The sequence below is a fragment of the Vulpes vulpes genome, chromosome 15 (genome assembly GCF_048418805.1).
Source record: "Vulpes vulpes isolate BD-2025 chromosome 15, VulVul3, whole genome shotgun sequence".
Lineage (NCBI taxonomy): Eukaryota > Metazoa > Chordata > Mammalia > Carnivora > Canidae > Vulpes > Vulpes vulpes.
The window spans coordinates 54,347,920-54,363,247 of record NC_132794.1 but is presented as its reverse complement, the minus strand read 5'-3'; the positions used below and the strand labels follow the sequence as shown (position 1 = coordinate 54,363,247).

Below are 15,328 nucleotides of genomic sequence, written 5' to 3'. Positions count from 1 at the left end.
TGCAATGACATGCTGCTTACACATAGGAACTCAAAAGCACTTGGGATGAACAAACCCAGTGGCCTCAAAACACATTACTGTACTTTATCCCTATTAAATTCCGTATTTTCTTGGTTACGGCCTATTATCACTATTAGAGTGAGGGAAACTCACACAACTCATACAATTTATTTGATGGAATAAAATCAGAAGAACAAACCCACTGGAAATCCTCAGGTTACATCTCCTTTCACAAACATAGCTCTACCCGGCCAACTTGGGCCTACCAAAATGATGATTAAAAAATAATTAGAGGTGTACCTGGGTGACTCAGTCAGTTAAGTGTCCAACTCTTGATTTCAGCTCAGGTCATGGTAACAGGGTTGTGAGATGGAGCCCCATGTGAACTCTGTGCTGAGATGGAGCCCCATGTGAACTCTGTGCTGAACTTCTTCCCTGCTGAAGATTCTCTCTCCCTCTCCCTCTGCAGCAGCCCCCCTCAAATAATAATTTTTTTTTTAAGATTTTATTTATTTATGCATGACAGACACAGAGAGAGGCAGAGACACAGGCAGAGGGAGAAGCAGGCTCCATGCAGGGAGCCTAATGTGGGACTTGATCCCAGGTCTCCAGGATCATACCCAGGCTGAAGGCAGCGCTAAACCACTGGGCCACCGGGGCTGCCCAATAATAATTTAAAAATAACTTGAGGATTTCTCGTCTTCCCAATGTCACAAAGAATCATAAGATGAAAAAAATTTGAGAGCAATGAAGAGAAGGAAAACAAACAAGGAATAACTTCAACTTTTTTTTTATTATCTTTTTAGTTCACTTCATACAATAATTTATATCTGTGAAAGAAAAATTTATTGAATGAAAAGCACTGCTTATGATTTACAAAGCAATGAAATAAGTTTAAGAGGTAGCATTTAGTGAATTAAATAATACAAGGTTTTTTGGATCTGTAATTGATATACATTTGATTAAAAAAAACAAACGGTTTGTATTAGGTCATCACATATATTTATTTATACAATAATCAAATGCGTAAAACATAAGCAAGTAAGGTTTTATGGGACCCCAACAGAGGTATCTTTTCCTTAATCTTAAGAAAACCAAACAGTTTTAGAAGCTAAAGCTATTAAATTTACAGATGTACAAAACATCAAAACACTTTAAGCAAAAACTATTTTTAAGAAAAAAGTATGTTTTCTCATTTTCTATTCTTGGCATAAATGTTAATTCTTCCCAGTAGAACCAAAACCTCCTGAACCCCTTTCAGTGTCATCTAAAACCTGGAAAGACATAAAGGTGATAGCCAGGTAGTTAATTATATTTCTCTTTTGGTTCTCTCTAGCTCCTAATCTGTAAAACTTTTATTCTTGCCACACCACCCTTTCAAAAAGGACATTACAAAAAGAAAATTAAATTTTTAAAAAGCTCCATAAATAAAATTTGGGCAATTTTCAAAAAAGCTAGAGAAACAGAAGTTCAGGGTATATTTAAATGATTTATTATCCAAAGTAATGCTATGAAATAGCTATGAAAAACATTTCACGAAATTCTAAAATAAGCTTTTAATTTTGCTTTAAGTAGGACTATTATTATGTGCTATTATTTAATTACAAAGAGCAGATGAAACCTTCAAAATTGTATTTTTCCCTTCACTGAAGATGATACATCATTTATTCCTTACTCAGCTTTTATGATACTTACCTGAACTTCCTCTATTTCTGGATAAAAAATCTGTTCACAAATGAGCTGTGCAATCCGATCGCCCTTTTTGACTTCAAAGGAAAAAAAGTTTATTACTGATATTTTATTGATGCATTCTCTATATCTTGCCTGTACAGTGAGAATTATAGGAGGGAGCACGTGTTATCTAGACACTCCTAACTCACAAAATTCACTGCATTTATGTGATTATATGCATTTAACGTACCTTCAAACTTTTCTTTGCCAAAATTAAATAGCACAACACCCACATTTCCTCTATAATCTTCATCTATGACGCCAGCTAAGGAAAGAAAAATAAAATTAGCATGGTTTATGCTACCAAACACCGATGGTGAGGTGTATTAGTAGGTGTTTGCTACTGAATCATTCTTATGCAGCTCCAAGATTTGAATCCTCACAAATGAGTGAGTGAATCTTGCTCCGGGACTCTGTAAAGTCTCAAAAGTAAGGAATGAATATCACTAAAATGCTAACACATAGAATTTATAGAACGGCCCTAATTTTCCCACCTGTCACCCCTACAAATGGTGACCATTTCCTATTCCAAACTGGGAGTACGTACTGAGCATCTCAGAAAACTACTACTGTTCATCTGCTGCACACCTGCTAAAAAGACTACACGAGTTGGGTTTTAAAGGCTTTTCCTAGTAGCAGCTTCCCACTAATACCCAGATTGAAATATGATAGTCATAAATAAAAACGTCAAACTGCCTGAAGATCTGCAATGGAATAAGCCAATGCTGACATTGTTAAGCAGCAGCCTAGCAAATATCAGAACATTCATTTTATAACAAAAATAGAGATGAATCTCTCCATTCATACTCCTCCACTCCTTTTGATTTGAGCCACCACCCTTTCTTAGAGCATGACCTCTCAGAAGACATGAGCACATCAGCTCAATAACGGTACGCTTTTCCATAATACCGTGTATAATCAGTGCCTATCTGAGATTACAAACACAAAGACAACAAATCTTTGCAGGAGAGGAACTTGAGCCAGGACCCTGCCTTGGCCCAGAGAGGTACATTTACCAGGCTTGTTGGCATTTACATTTGAGCCGAGAACTTAAAATGTTTCCAATAAACAGAAGCACAGATAATGCAGGTGCACCAGGACTTTCCTGTTTCCTCTTTCAATATTGAGACATAACAACTCAATGTTTTTAGTATATTCAGAATTGTGCAACCATCACAACAATCAGTTTAGAGGAACATTTTCATCACCCCCTGAACAAAGTCCCCTACCTATTAGGAATCACTTCTCTTCTTCCTCATCCTCCCCACTGCCAATTTCCTTTTATACATGTTCATTTCTCCCCTCAGTTTGTAAAATGATGGATAGGATTCATGTGACTCTAATTAAATGTAGCTCCATGTTACAGCTTACATATTAGAAATACCCCACCTCCTGAAAAACAAAACTCTCATTAAAGAAAAAAAAGAAAAGAAAAATAATCAGGAGTGTAGCTCAATGGGTATTAATGCTGGTTGACCAGACTCATAATTATTTGGGGGTCAGCTGAAAAAAAAAATATTTTAAACAAAATAAGCATTCCCTTTCAATTTTCTCATATAGAGGGAAAATCTAGCATGGGGAAAAATATTCAGAAAAACCAACATTTTAGATTTTTCCAGTGGATTATAGAAGTTTAAATGAACCCCTGTGCTTTATAAATGATTTACTAGGGATAAGTGAAATTGAATTGAAGCATTCTTAAAGGTATCTGACACAACACTTTCAAGAGCTTGAATTACAGGTAAGTAATCTGTAACAGTGAGAAGTAGCAGAAAGGCCTCAGAGGTGGTTCATATCACGTCTAGACTAAAGAAATAGTCTATTTTTTCTTAGTTGCACAGAAACAAAACCTTGACCAACTCAAAGAATACTGAATGCCTGGCTTCTTTTCTCCACTGCCACTTGACCATTAAATTAGTCCTAAATGTGTTATTGGTAGAATGATGGAACCAGGTGTTTTCTATATTATCTATCCGTAGAAAGTTCTGGCTATAGGAACAACCTGGATCAGATTCAGTGGAGAAATCCTTGCAGAGAACATGCTACTCCATGCTGGACAAATGACCCCAGAAGATTATGGAATCTCCAAGATGGAGGTCTCAAGTGTGGGCTAAGACTCGTTTGCCAAGGAGGCGTATAATGAAAACAATGTGGACCAACTTCTGAACTCTCAGTTTCTACTTTCTAAGAAAAATTTTAGACTACCCAAATAGCACACATATGTATAAAGTAAAACTCATAATGTTCCCCTACCTTCCCTCAGGTAGCCAATGTGACAGTACTAGATTTGACGTGTTACTTTCTTGTATATTAATCAGATGTCAGACATCCTTGTGTATTGGTGATTTTTCAGTCTCATCAAAGTCTCCAAAAAGCACTTTCTTGATCAGAGGATGTGTACATTTGAAATTGTAATGGATATTTCTAGATTACTTTTCAAAAAAGGTGTATAATTCAAACTTTTATCAGCGATATTTAAGAATGCCCATTTCCAACGTCCTTGCCAAACCAAATGGCAGCAAGCTTTTCTTTTTTTTCTTTTTTAAAGATTTATTTATTGGAGAGAGAGAGCAAGCATGGGAATGAAGGGAGGGGCAGGCAGAGAGGGCAAGAGAATCTCAAGCAGACTCCCGAGCTGAGCATGGAGCCGGGAGCCTGACACAGGGCCTGATCTCATGACCTTGAGATCATGACCTGAGCCGAAAGCAAAAGTTGGATGCTTAACTGACTGAGCCACCCAGATGCGAGCAATTAAAAAAAAAAACATTCTGGCCAACGTAATGAGTGAAAAATGGGATCTCATGGCTTCATTTTGCATTTCCCTGATGACGACTGAGGCTACAATGTTTTTCCTCTATATGTTTGTTGCACATTTGTATGTCCTCTTCTATATGATTTTTTTTCCTTATTTGTTTGGGTATTTAATTCTTTTTTTTTTTAAATTTTTATTTATTTATGATAGTCACACAGAGAGAGAGAGAGGCAGAGACACAGGCAGAGGGAGAAGCAGGCTCCATGCCGGGAGTCCGACGTGGGACTCGATCCCGGGTCTCCAGGACCGCGCCCTGGGCCAAAGGCAGGCGCCAAACCACTGCGCCACCCAGGGATCCCCATGGGTGTTTAATTCTTTTACCTGTGACCTGCAAGTGTTTATGTTTTTACTTTATGGTATCTTCTCCCATACAAAAACGTTCCCTTTTTGTAAAGGCCTTTGTTATATATCTATAAAGTAGTCCCATCAAACTCAAATGGTTAGGTGTCCTGAATTCTGCAAAGCCAGATATCCATTAAGATTTTATGCTTGGCACACAGAGATGTGAAAAGCCTTTTAACTAACTAAAAGAAATGAAGCTGTTTGAAGTCAATTAAAACGTATGGCAGGGGAAAAAGGCGCCCTCAATTAATACTTTTCTTTTTTTAGCATGAATGCCAATAGTATGAAAAATCCAATAGTTCCAAGTTTATTTATTACTCAAAGGCAATTTGACCTTCAAGAAAAACCCAAGACATTCTTTTTCTACATAAGGAACATAAGCGTCAGGGATATTTCTCTTCATGAGAAAGCAGAAAGTATTTTGAAGTTATCACTGGAAAAATCATACATTGGAACTGGCAGAGTAATTAACTGACTTCAGGCAAAAGTTTTACTGTGTCAAGACTTTGGCATGTCATTTGTTGGAAACCCTCTTTAGTGAAAACTATCCACACCTACCAGATGTGAATTCTGAACAGAATCCTGCATACTCAACTTTTCCCTTTGACCCTTATTTACAGCCTGGGATTTCTAACAACATCTCTCTTCTGAAGTAAAAACTTGTGGCCAACTATGATAAACGTGTGCCTAGGAGACATTTTTAAGATACTCTGCATCCAAGAACACACCACAATGTGATTTTTATGAATAATACCACACCAGCCACCAGACAAACGAACTTTCCATTTCTTTTACATGAATGTTTTTCAGAAGGTTGTTTTAAACAGAGCAAAAATTAGTAACAAGTCAGAAAAGTTGCCATATTTAAAAAAAAAAAATCTAAGAATTCTCTAGGGGACAAGAAGTCTAACTTATAGGGTCTAATATGTTCCAAGTGTCAGATGCTTTCACTCAATCCTTCAGAGGCAGGCACACTAATTTTCATTTTATGGGACAGCAAACTGAGGTTCAGAAAGTAATAAGTAGCCAATTAATGACAAAGCTGGGAACCAAGTCTAGTTGTTACCCCAAGCCCCATGTTCCTTTCACAACCCTTTGAGATTTCTTTAAAAATATATGCAAATCTCTTACATCCTGAAGTTACAGTCCTCAGTTACCATACTTGATGTTATAAAAGTACTTTTGAAAAGCAAGCATAACTGAGCCCGGGGCCATTCTCAACCCAAGTGGGTTGTTCACCCATGCTGTGTCAAACTTGGCTCCTCAGTTCCTATGAAAGAACTACTTTGGGGATCCTGTCTTGCCCCACAGCACCATCTAGTGACACCATGGGGAGACAAAGGGGCAGGCCAGAGACAGCCTGGGGACCTGGGGACAGGCCTCATTCCTTACTTAATGCCCTCAGTGTAAGTGAGCTCAGGACAGCAGTTGGCTGGTGCAGGGATGGGGGGAGGTGACACCCTGCATTTAATTGCGGTGTAAAGAACAGATGGACTGGAGTCATGGATAAAGATTCCAGTGTTTACCATGTCAACTTGGGCTCATCTCTGAGCTAGTTCTTCATCTGTTAAAAAGTAGCTTTGTAAAAATGGGAGGGATTTGGAAAATCTAGCATATTCACTTATGGAGGGGGGGCAAGGTGTCTAGGTTTTTGTTTTGTTTTAGATTTTATTTATTTATGAGAGGCACAGAGAGAGGCAGAGACATGGGTAGAGGGAAAAGCAGGATCCCTGTAGAGAGCCCGATATAGGACTCGATCCCAGGACCCTGGGATCATGCTCTGAGCCAAAGGCAGACGCTCAACCACTGAGCCACCCAGGCACCCCCCAAGATGTCTAGTTAATGAAGCACTCTGCTCACTATGATGGGAATAAAAGTCAAGATAAAGGTCAGTGAGATCTATACTCCAGAAAGGAGGAGATCCAATGCAACAGAACCATATCAGAAAGTGCAGAATTTCCTTATGGTGAGGGTGGTTAGGGAAACTACAGCAGGAGGGCCAGCCAGAGACTGGGGCTCTGTGTAAAAGGGGCTCCTCCACAAAGCTGGTGGCTTTGAGATCCACGAGTAAGGCTTTATCATAAGGGAAACAGGGGTCGCTGAGTACTTGTTGGACAAAAAATGTTGACAGGGAAGCAAAGTGCTTCCTCTTCTCACTTAGGGAGAGTCTTTTTTTGTTTTGCCAAATGTGTATGGCTCTCTTATACAGGTACAAAAATTCTTCCAAGATTGACCTGCATTTTCTATAACCTTTTGTTTAAACAATTTCTTAGTTATTTAAACAAAACATACTGGCTTAAAAAAATTACATAAAAGCTTTTCCTACTCTTATAAAACTACCTTTCTTCTAAGAAGAGAGTCATTCCTGGACTACATTCAGATTATCACTAATCCAAGGCAAAAATCCTATCCATCGGATAATGTCTAGTTAGCCTATTAGTAAAATAAAACCATTTCACATAATGTCATTTTAAAATTAGACATAATCAAATGATATTTGAAACTGTATCACAATTGTCTATTCAGAGATGGAAATTTCTAAAGACGCAAAACAAAGTCATTTTCTTTTCTTAAAGATAAAAATAAAATCTGTCATTTGATTACTATCTCTTAAGCACAGGCAAAATAAACATATATCCATATATTTACAGAATAAAAATGTAAACATATTACCTCCGACGTCAATGAAGTGTTTTGCAGCCAAGCCAGAACGGGGAGCTAAAAAACAAAACAAAACAAAACAAAAGAAGTTGGCTCCTTTGCAGGGGGAGGGGCAATATTGGATATAATTTACACAATTTAAGCATGCCACTCTCAGCTCTTCGAACATGTACCTCTTCATCTTAACTTGAGCAGATGGTTCTGGATTAAAGAACGTATTTATTATACTGTATTATTAAACAAGGAAAGCACAGTGTAGAAAAGCTCGACAAAGTTCAATTCAAAAGCAGCTTAAACCACTTCCACACCACTTCAGTGCATTGAGGATCTGTGGTGGCATAGCAGTAGACTGCGAGGGTAGACTGCGAGGTAAGCAAGTGGGGACAACCAGAGACAACTCTTTCAAGCAGCCTGGCCACAGAGGGAGGGAGGACAGTAGCTGGTTGCGACACAGGACTGAGGAAGAAACGTCTGAGATCTGAGCACAATGCAGTATAGACGGGGAAGAGGACAGAGGAGGAGGGTGGAAAGAGATGGGCATAAACTTAACGAGCAGAGCTTAGCTTAGACCTTGGGAATCTTATTCATGATTCAAATGCCACATGACATGTCTGTATAAACAAGTGAACCAGAGTGATGAAAGGCCTAGTATCAGTCAGGCAATGGTCAAAAAGTAACCTTAGAAATTAATTTCAATATGCTTTCTATTCTTTAAATAAAAACATAAAAAGCTAACTTTGTACCTTACACTTGCTGACTTGAGCGTCAGGCCCGTGGCTAATGATCCTGGCTTCTAGTTTTCTATTCCAGAATAACTTAAACCAGGCACTTTGTCAACAAATGTTGCTTCTTCCTGCTTTTCCTTTTATTTCATCCCATCTCCTAATCCCCACTCCCTGAAATATTCTCAAAATGCAGTCAAATGCTGACAAAAGGAGATGAAGAAAGAGCCCGTCTTGCTTTTTCTTTCAAAGGTTGAAGTATCAGCAGTTCTCACCCTCGTGGCAAACAAGATGGTGGTGTCCAGCCCCTCCCCACCCAGAGGAACACCTGTTTCTTTATGTTTACTCTGAAGTGAGAAAATGATTATGCTCTTGAAGAAAGTTTTGAACTCTCCGGTAACAGGTGACTCGCTCTTCCTTCTATCATATGCACTCTAAGGTGTTCCCCTCTTATGCCCTGAAGGGTGTCCCTGACCCCAACACACCCCATGGGAAGACACCCGAAGGGTAAAAGGCTAAATTGTCTGATGGACTCTGGGTGAACAGGAACCAGGAGTTTCATTCTTAGGATAAGAAAGGCCGTGTGCCATGAGCCCAAGCCCGCCTCCATTTCTTATCTAACAAAAATTCTCATCACCATCTTCACGAAGACACCTGACCTCAGATGCAATGTGATCCTTGAAGGGGATCACCTGTATTTTCAGGTTCTCAGGGAGGAGTTGAGAGAAAAAAGCTCCTGGGCCAATGTGAGCCTCCTAAAATCTCATGGAATCAGGAAAAAAAGAGGGTGGGGGGAATGCACAAAAAAGCAGATATGTAAATGAAATGTAATGTTTTCAAATGGCTGTATTTGCCATCATAGTTAGCACTTCTTTATTTTAGGACACACACCAAACAATATCCGTTCCCTCATTTATATCCTAAATGAAACTAAAATGAAGGAATATATCATAAAGAAAGACCTTGACAAATAGTTACTATCTTAAATCACTTACCTACTCTTCCATAGCACCCAGAAGGAAGAGCTACTTGAATGTCTGTTTTCACAATGGCTTTCTCCATGGGTGGTAGTATATAATCATAGGCACTAGGAAAATAATGAAGGGAAATAACCAGTATTTATTCATAAAATTGTTTTTTACATTTTCTTCCTTGTGACAAAGTATATAGAATTGCTTTAAATATGTCACAAAATAATCACAAAATAATTTATGCAATCTTAAATTTCAATAACCCATCTGATTAAGAGTTCAGTACTCTAAATTTCCAATTCATATTTAAAAAAAAGTTTAGGGATGCCTGGCTGGCTCAGTTGGTGGAGTGTGCAACTCTTTCTTTCCCTTTTTTGAGACAGAGAGAGAGAGAGAGAGAGAGAGAGAGAGAGAACACAGTGGGGAAGAGGGAGACTCAACATGGGGCTCAATCTCACAACCCTAGATCATGACCTGAGCCAAAGTCAAGTCAGATGCTTAACCAACTGAGCCACCCAGGCACCCCAAGTATGCAACTCTTGATCCTGGTGCTTGATCCTTGTGCAACTCTTGAGCTCCACACTGGGTGTAGAGATTACTTAAAAATTTATGAAGAGGTCAGCCTGGGTGGCTCAGCGGGTTAGCGCCGCCTTCAGCCTAGGGCGTGATCCCAGAGGCCCATGATCGAGTCCGACATTGGGCTCCCTGCATGGATCTTGCTTCTCCCTCTGCCTGTGTCTCTGCCTCTCTCTCTGCATCTCATGAATAAATAAATAAAATCTTAAAAAACAAATTATGAAGAAAGTCATGGTAGATATTTCCTTTTAGTCCATTACTATAATGATGCTACCTTGAGATATAATCATTCTGGTGATTTTTTTTTTTTTTTGGTTTAAGAGGTTATCAGCATGCACTCTTGTTCTCCCTTGAACAAAATTTCGTAGGGAAACTGAAGAGCATATTAGCAGGAGGGGGAAGAAAGGCAGACTTTTAAAAAATATATGCTTTCACATGATATAAAAAGAAGAGAAAAGAAAAAAAAAAACAAGGAAAGATGTGCAAAGATGGTGGCATAGGAAAATCCTGAGCTCACCCCCTCCCACAGACACACCAAACCTATAGCTACTTATTGATCACTTCCCTATAAAAAAGGGCCAAGGAAGAAGGGCAAATACTTGCTAATAATAGCTAATATTTACTAACCCCTTACTCTATGCCAGGTAGTCCTAAATGCTTTATATAATTCATTTTATTCTCACAACAGTCATTTAATGGTTAGGGAAGACAGCAGAAGGAAGAGGGAAATGGGTGGACAACATGGGGGAAGGGGGCAGATAGAGTTGTGTTGGTGTATCTGTTCTGCTGGTCTTGGTAGATAACCACGCTTACCCAGCCGAAGCCATGAACCTCACTGGTTGGGGGGCAGAGCTGATCACTGTGTAGAAGCCCTGGAGGACACTGCTGAGGACCTGGTTCTCTAAGATCCACCAGCAGATGCTGCTATTGTTGCTATTGCTGTAGCCCCCTTTCTTGACAGACATTTAAGAGATTTTACACTGAGCAGACCTGTGAGTTACTTTGGAGACCTTAATGAAGTCTGGTAAAGCTGTATTACATTTTCCCTTCCCTCACTGAGATGTCCTCTTTCAATAGTTAAACTCTAATTTATTAAAGAGATCAGTTATTTCCATATCTATTTCCACATATAGTAATCTCTGTTCACAAGGAAGGCATTTTTTCATTTTTTTAAAAGATTTTTTATCTATTCATAGACACACACACACACACACACACACACAGAGAGAGAGAGAGAGAGAGAGAGAGAGAGAGAGGCAGAGACACAGGCAGAGGGAGAAGCAGGCTCCATGCAGGGAGCCCGACGTGGGACTCGATCCTGGTCTCCAGGATCACACCCTGGGCTGCAGGCGGGGCTAAACCGCTGTGCCACCGGGGCTGCCCCACGAGGAAGACATTCTAAGTATCTTAAATCTAAGTCTCTCATATGACTCACAGCAATGCCCAGACATCACTCCACTTTTATTCATGAAAACAAAGGGACTGAATACATCCTTTTCAGCGATAAGGCCATACCTCACTTTTTTCTTTCCTGTCTTCTTTACTATCATCACACACTTCTTTCTACCCTTCTCCTATACTCCCTAGGACTCAGATCAATAGTTCTCACATTAGAACTACCTGGGATGCTTTAAAGTAAATCCTAAGGGGCAGCCCGGGTGGCTCAGCGGTTTAGCGCCACCTTCAGCCCAGGGCCTGATCCTGGAGACCCGGGATCCAGTCCCACCTCGGGCTCCTGCATGGAGCCTGCTTCTCCCTCTTCCTGTGCCTCTGCCTCTCTCTGTGTGTGTGTGTGAGTCTCTCGTGAATAAATAAATAAAATCTTAAAAAAAAATAAATCCTAAGGATTTAGCAATGTATAAACACGCATTCATTCCCCCTAGTATCACTGGTCACCTACCTTAATGGTTCTAAGACCTGACACAGTAGTCAAGGGGAAAAAAAAAAGCACTAAATTAAGAGTCAAAAATTTTATTACATTCAAACCCTCAGGCAATAAACTCAGCTCTTCACAAACTCCCTCACCTGTAAAAAGTAAGTAGCACTTTATCTGCTCCAGGACTGTTGTCAGGATTAAATAAAACCGCACAAATATAGTTTTTAGAAGAGGTAAAAAGTACTGAACAAACGGAAGCATGGTAAGATTACTGATATTCACGCTGCATTTCATATTCCTGCCGTTTCTAACATCCCCAGTCCTTGGGGTGAACTTGAATATGGACATATAGAGAAATTTCACAATTGCTTTGAGGCAGAAGCACCCTTCATTAATCCTCCACAGCTATTTTCACATTCAGCACCTAGACTTCCCCGTGGCTTTTCTCTCTCTCTGGTGCAGTGCATCACCCTCAGGCCACGCCTTAAAGGCCACGTCAGACCTTGTTCATCTTTACCTTCCACTTGGAATGGGTACAATAAATGCTACAAAACAAATAATGCCTTGGCGGAGATTTATGTATAGTTACCATTCTGCACGCTTGTCCCAAATCCTGATTGAATTTATGCTAAAGAGGAAAGCTAAAATTTTCAACATTAGAAAAAGTCAGAAACCCTACATATATGCAAAAAGAGTTTGCTTATGTAATCTTTCTTTAAATTTTTATTTATCTTTTTAAAGATTTTATTTATTCATGAGAGACAGAGAGAGAGAGGCAGAGACAAGGGAGAGGGAGAAGCAGGCTCCATGCAAGGAGCCCACAGTGGGCTGCACCTCAGGACCCTGGATCCTGACCTGAGCCAAGACAGACGCTTAACCGACTGAGCCATCCTGCGGCCCTGTTTCTGCAATCTTTTAAGTGAAAGGTTCACCGTGGCAGCAGATGGCAAGAATATAGGCTAGCATGACTGAGAGTTGTAGAACTCCAGAGCGGGCCCTTCTCTCGTGGGGTGGGGATGGCGCGGGCAGAAGGCGGCCCAAGTCCCCACTCACCTGTACAGGTCGTAGCCCGCAGCCCGCGGGGACCCCTTGGTCGGGGCGGTGGCGTGCTCCGAGAGCCGGACGAAGCGCAGCCGCATGCCGTCCTCCGCAGGCCGGGCCCGCTTGCTGGGGGAGATGGCAGGTGTCGCTTCAGAGCAGGGCATGGCGGAGCAGAACGGGAGAAAAGAGAGCAGCAGTGGGACGAGTGACCCCAGGACGAGCGCGCCCGCCAGAATTTTAAATCTCCCGCCAGCAACCACCCGCCCCGCCCACCGCCCGGGACGAGCCCACTGTCCTGGCTGAGAGGGGAGGCGACGTTCAAACTCGCGGCTGGAAACCCTTCTTGCGAAGCGGGTTTGGGATATGGGAAACCACTGCGCCTTTTCAAGCTTTTGCCACTCAGGGCACGGTACCAACCCGAGCGCGGCCAGCCTCGGGGGCCTCTGGGTCCCACAGGAGAACCCAACCACCTCTCCCACTGGGGGCCCCAATGGAGGCGCGCACGCGCATGCGCACGCGCAGGGACTGCGCGCCCGCCCGGTGGCTGCAGCGCCCGCAGCCGGGGCGGGGGGGAGGGGCGGCCTCCCAGCGCCCACAGCCCGGGCGGCCCGGGGGGCGGCGGCCGGGCTCCCAGCCTCCCCGCGCTCCGCCAGGCGCCCGACGTTACTGGCGCGGCAGCCGCCCCGGCTCGGGCTGCGAGTGCTGGACAGCGGTCGGAAGAGCGGCCCCGCGGCTTCTCCTCTGGGCGCGGCGCCGCGCGCGTCCTTAAACACGGAGCGGAGCCAGGACGTGGAGGAGAGATAGCCGAGCGCGGGGCGAGGGCAGAGGGGAGTCATGCCCCGGGGTTCGGGCGCCGGTGGGTCGTCGGCCGCGGCTGGCGCGCCGGGCCTGCACCCTGAGGTCGCGTCCGGCCGGGATGACCTCGGAAGCAGTAACGCCGCCGTGTGACGAGGAGCGCACGCAGGCGGCGCGTCGGCGGGGCGCGTCGGCGGGCCTCGGGCGGGCGCAGGCCCCGGCGCCCCGGCGCCCCGGGCGCGGCGTACGTCAGCCTCGCGCCCGCCGCCCGCGTCCGTTTTGCGGCCCGGGATTTCCCGGGGCCTGGCCCCTGCGCGCTGCTGCGTTACCTGGGGCGGCGCCGCCGGCGGCCGTGGCTCCTCAGGTGCTAAGGCAGTCGCCGCGCGCGGCGTGTCGTTTACCCCGTGAAGGAGGGCGGGGGCCGCGCCTCGCGACGACCCCAGGACAGCTAACTCGGTTGCCAGCGCCGCTTCCTACGCCCCAGAGAAGCAGAGATGGGGAGGGGGACCCCCCAGTGGCTATGCTTCCAACAAAGATCCCGGCTACCCTGGAATGACTCACCGGAGGGATGTGTAAATGGCTTCCTAGGTGATCGTAAATTGGGTTTTGGAGGATGAGCGTCCAGTTATTTCCAGAACTGCTGCAAACATCTGAAAACCAAAAACGTAATGCAGCTTGTCAAAGTAAATGCAAACTATGGTGCAGTTTTAGAAAAATGACCAAAAAAAAAAAAAAAAAAAAAAAAAGGGTTTTGCTGAGGAAAAAGAAAAAAAAAGGGTTTTGCTGAGGGGGAAAAAAAAGGGTTTTGCTGAGGAAAAAGAAAAAAAAAGGGTTTTGCTGAGGAAAAAAAAAAAGAAGATAGGGTTTTGCTGAGAAAGAAAAGGTTTTGCTGAGGAAAAAGAAAAAGAAGATAGGGTTTTGCTGAGAAAAAAAGGGTTTTGCTGAGGAAAAAATAGTGTTTTGCTGAGGAAAAAAAAAGATAGGGTTTTGCTGAGGAAAAAGAAAAAGAAGATAGGGTTTTGCTGAGGAAAAAGAAAAAAAAAGATAGGGTCTTGCTGAGGAAGATAGGACTTTCCTGCTGTGCCTTCTTACAGGCCCCGCCTCTGCAGCTTCTTATTGGCTCCTTTCAAATGTTGGAATTCCTCGGGATGAGGTTATGGATTATACCCTTTATACTCTCTTCCCTGCCTTAAAACAGCTCCCACCTGAGGGGAGATGCCTCACCACCGTTTTCTAGCACAATAACCTTTTCTAATCACATCATGTATAATCTGTACTTCTTTCATTATTTACTTATTTTTTCCCATTGTCTATTTGCTCCAGTAAACATAAGCTCCAGAGGGCAGGAACCATATATGTCTTCGTTCCCTCTTGTATTCCTGGGGCCTAGCCTCGAACCTGGCTCAAAAGAGCGCTTCATAAATATTCTATGAATGAAAGAGCTCTCATCGCCTATTTCATCCGGCCCCTGTATAAGATCACTTCTCAAAATCTTTTGGGTGTTTTTGTCTACCTCTTTAGTTAATTTATTTTTTAGAGAAGTAGAGGGAGAGAGAGAATCTCAAGCAGCCTGCACACCCAGTGTGGATCCTGACAGGTATGATCTCGCAACCCTGAGATGATGACCTGAGCCAAAATCAAGAGTCCGTGGTTTAACTGACTGAGCCACCCAGGCACCCCACATCCACCTCTAATTTTTTAAATCCGTATGTTTTGTTTTTCTATATAACGCCTTTTCTCCAGGCCCGCAATGAAAAACTGGTCTACTCGCCAAAACCCTCCCCCAAATTTCAGTTCTCAG

The 15,328-nt window shown here is 42.8% G+C and overlaps 1 protein-coding gene across 3 annotated transcripts; it reads right to left on the bottom strand.

Annotated features, from left to right (window-relative positions):
• Positions 1–774: 774 nt before the first annotated feature.
• DUT (deoxyuridine triphosphatase) lies at positions 775–14,630 on the bottom strand. Of its 3 annotated transcripts, XM_072738472.1 has the most exons (8): positions 14,089–14,540; positions 13,857–14,000; positions 12,745–12,880; positions 9,264–9,355; positions 7,559–7,603; positions 1,922–1,996; positions 1,696–1,766; positions 775–1,274 (listed from the first exon to the last, which is right to left on the bottom strand). In XM_072738472.1, the coding sequence occupies exons 3-8, from the start codon at positions 12,828–12,830 to the stop codon at positions 1,218–1,220; spliced, it is 426 nt and encodes a 141-aa protein (XP_072594573.1). In that variant the 5' UTR covers positions 12,831–12,880; positions 13,857–14,000; positions 14,089–14,540; the 3' UTR covers positions 775–1,217. The 3 variants fall into 3 exon arrangements, with proteins under 3 accessions (XP_072594573.1, XP_025854455.2, XP_025854454.2); XM_025998670.2 differs by lacking the exon at positions 13,857–14,000 and having other exon boundaries at positions 14,089–14,630; XM_025998669.2 differs by lacking the exons at positions 13,857–14,000; positions 14,089–14,540 and adding an exon at positions 13,400–13,673.
• Positions 14,631–15,328: the final 698 nt, after the last annotated feature.